This window comes from Rhagoletis pomonella, unplaced genomic scaffold (assembly GCF_013731165.1).
Source record: "Rhagoletis pomonella isolate Grant_MI unplaced genomic scaffold, Rhpom_1.0 Rhpom_scaffold_00003, whole genome shotgun sequence".
NCBI lineage: Eukaryota > Metazoa > Arthropoda > Insecta > Diptera > Tephritidae > Rhagoletis > Rhagoletis pomonella.
This window is the reverse complement of record NW_023458557.1, coordinates 63,742,454-63,745,109: the sequence shown is the minus strand read 5'-3', so window position 1 is coordinate 63,745,109 and position 2,656 is coordinate 63,742,454. Positions and strand designations below refer to the sequence as shown.

The following is a 2,656-nucleotide window of genomic DNA, read 5'->3' as shown; positions in this document are numbered from 1 at the left end:
GAATAATGAATAATCCCTTGCGTTTAATTCAATTTACGACTGCAATTGCTAAAATTGTACAAATTGTACATTTCGCTTATGAGGCGTACAGTGAGCTTAATAAAAACAGGAGAAGATGGTGGGTGCGTCCTGTGAATTTAACCTCCCTCCATGCAGCTTCCTTCTTTTTGATATTCTTATAATCCTCCAACTCCAAATTATAAATAATTGGACGCTTCCGAACTTCCTCAATTAATAATTCGTCGAAATCCATTTTAATTATCCAATTATTTATAAAAGCAAGGCGAATATTCAACAAGCACGCGCGAAATGTAAAGGAAAATAGAAAAACACAATGACAATTGTCCAAAAGAAGAAGAAGACAGCCTTTGTGGCTTGTCAAAATAGAATTAGATCTAATACGGCTACAGCTACAATTTTATCTATTTGTCGCGTAGCCCTGTCGTCGCCAAAATAATTATCTACATAAGAATACGTGGAAAAATAATTTGACAGCTGTGGTCCGTAGCTCGTCGTTTTCATTGTGTTCGGGCTCTTACGTTCTTTGTTGACACTTCATTGATGGGAATTGCGGCCGACGTCAATCATTTCCACAATGAACACGAGGCCAGCAACGGGGTAAGTAGTGCAATTTGTAAATAGTATTTATTAGTAAGTAATCTTTTCCATTTACCTCTTCAAAAGCCAGGAACACTGGAAATGATAAGGACTGGTAGGAAAGGAACTACAACTAGTACAAGCACAAGCAAAGTTACTTGGCTCCTATTTTGGTTGACAAACAGCAGCATGTCTATTGCACCAGTGATAATTGAGGCGACAGCCAAACACACGTCAACGCTCATCTTTATGCACGGCTTAGGTGATACCGGTCATGGATGGAGTTCAGCGTTGGCGATGATACGTCCGCCCAGCATGAAAGTAATCTGTCCAAACAGCACCCACAATGCCGGTGTCATTAAATGCCGGATTCCGTATGCCTTCTTGGTTTGATTTACGCACGCTCGAGTTTGTTAGGAAAACAGTCATCAGACCGGAGAAGCTATCGCCTGTTGCTAAGTAACGTAAAGTTACTTCCAATCTTTCGCCTACCGAAATCGCTTCTCGGAATCTTGTGCTTTGTTTTCAAATATATGGGATAAGGCCATAGTTGCCAACTTGGTGCTTTAAGCACTAGTTTTAGTGCTTTTTGAAAATTAAAACGCCAAAAAAATGGTTTAGTGCCTAGCGCCCTTTTTAGGGCTTTTTTCTGAACTCAAATTTCTCATATATAGGTCAAACATGAAATACTTAAAATGTGGCAGTACTGAATTTACAATAATCTGCCAATTTAAATGCGCTAACATGCAACATGGCCCATGATTGATAAAAAGCTGGAGTTGCAACCCGCTTTTGTTAGATCAGCTGATTTCTTCGCCTTACATGTATTTTGTTTTTGCTTTTGCTGATTCTTTTTGATTCTTTGATTTTACAGAAAAAATTCGCCCTGCACTAAATTATATTCGCGTTGAAAATGCTAGTACGCAGGTAAGTTAAGCATTTCTTTCTTTTTTTTCTAATTATGTGTACATATTTTGATTGATTATAGCCCTGTTCGCGTACGCACTATCCAGTAAATCCAGTACTAATTTTACTGGTTTTTTACTGGATGTCGTTTTCGTACGCAAAAACGTCCAAGAAACTAGCAAAAGAGAGGAAATTGAGAGAGCAAAAATGACAGTTGAACTTGCAAGTTTTACTGGATTTTTACTGGATAAATTTTTACTAGCAACTATTTGCTAGTAAGAAAAACAGCTGATGGCATGATGCTTATTGCAAATCACATTAAGAAAATAATTGTTTTTGGTGCTTTTAGAGTTGGAATTGACAAAATAAACCTATTTAAATATATAATAAGATGGAAAACACTAGTTTTCTAAGAAAATTGCATCGGAAAATAACAAATTAATCAGCTGTTCACAAAACTAGCAACTTCTTGCTGGTTTTGCGTTTTCGTACTTTCTTCCATATTTCACTCATTTTGAGTAAATATTGGCTTACTCTCCGAAATTTGGTTACTGGCAAGTTACTGGATATTTTTTGCTGGAGAATACGAAAACACAACTTATTTTAGATTAGCTGGCGCAGTGTAGTAGCGGGGACTCTTTTGCATATCTAGTAGTATCAAAAGGTTAGTGTATAACACTTTTTGATTTACAATACTAATAAGGAATAATTTTAGTCGAAAGAGAAAATTATCACCAAAAATATTGGAAACAGTGGGAGTCACACAAGGACTTGAAGCTGTGGGTGCGTCGGTACGAAGGCGATACAAGTAAAGCAAGTTTTTTATTGTAAATGCGAGATTGCTGCCAGATATGCAGATCTGATTCGTCATGCCGCGAGAAATAAACACATCAATGCCATAAGTCCGTTTAATGACAAGAAATCCAGTCAACGAAAATTAAATTTTGAACCTGCGCCAAAAACCGTAAGTGAGAAGCAAAAATCCCAGGAAGAATTTGCGTTATATGTTGCAATGCCCTGCAGTTTCCGAAACGTTGATCATTTAACAGAAATTTGCAACAATCAGTTTGCTGATAGCAGAGCAAGTGGTTTCGCATTACACCGCACGAAGTGTTCGGGAATTATTAAAAATGTGTTGGCTCCACATTTTATT

At 37.2% G+C, this 2,656-nt stretch overlaps 1 protein-coding gene across 1 annotated transcript; it reads left to right on the top strand.

Annotated features, from left to right (window-relative positions):
• The first annotated feature begins 690 nt into the window (after positions 1-690).
• LOC118736338 (acyl-protein thioesterase 1-like) lies at positions 691-1,060 on the top strand. Its single transcript, XM_036466430.1, is given in 2 exon segments — positions 691-930; positions 932-1,060. Coding segments are annotated over 2 exon segments (360 nt in total). The 5' UTR covers positions 691-699.
• Positions 1,061-2,656: the final 1,596 nt, after the last annotated feature.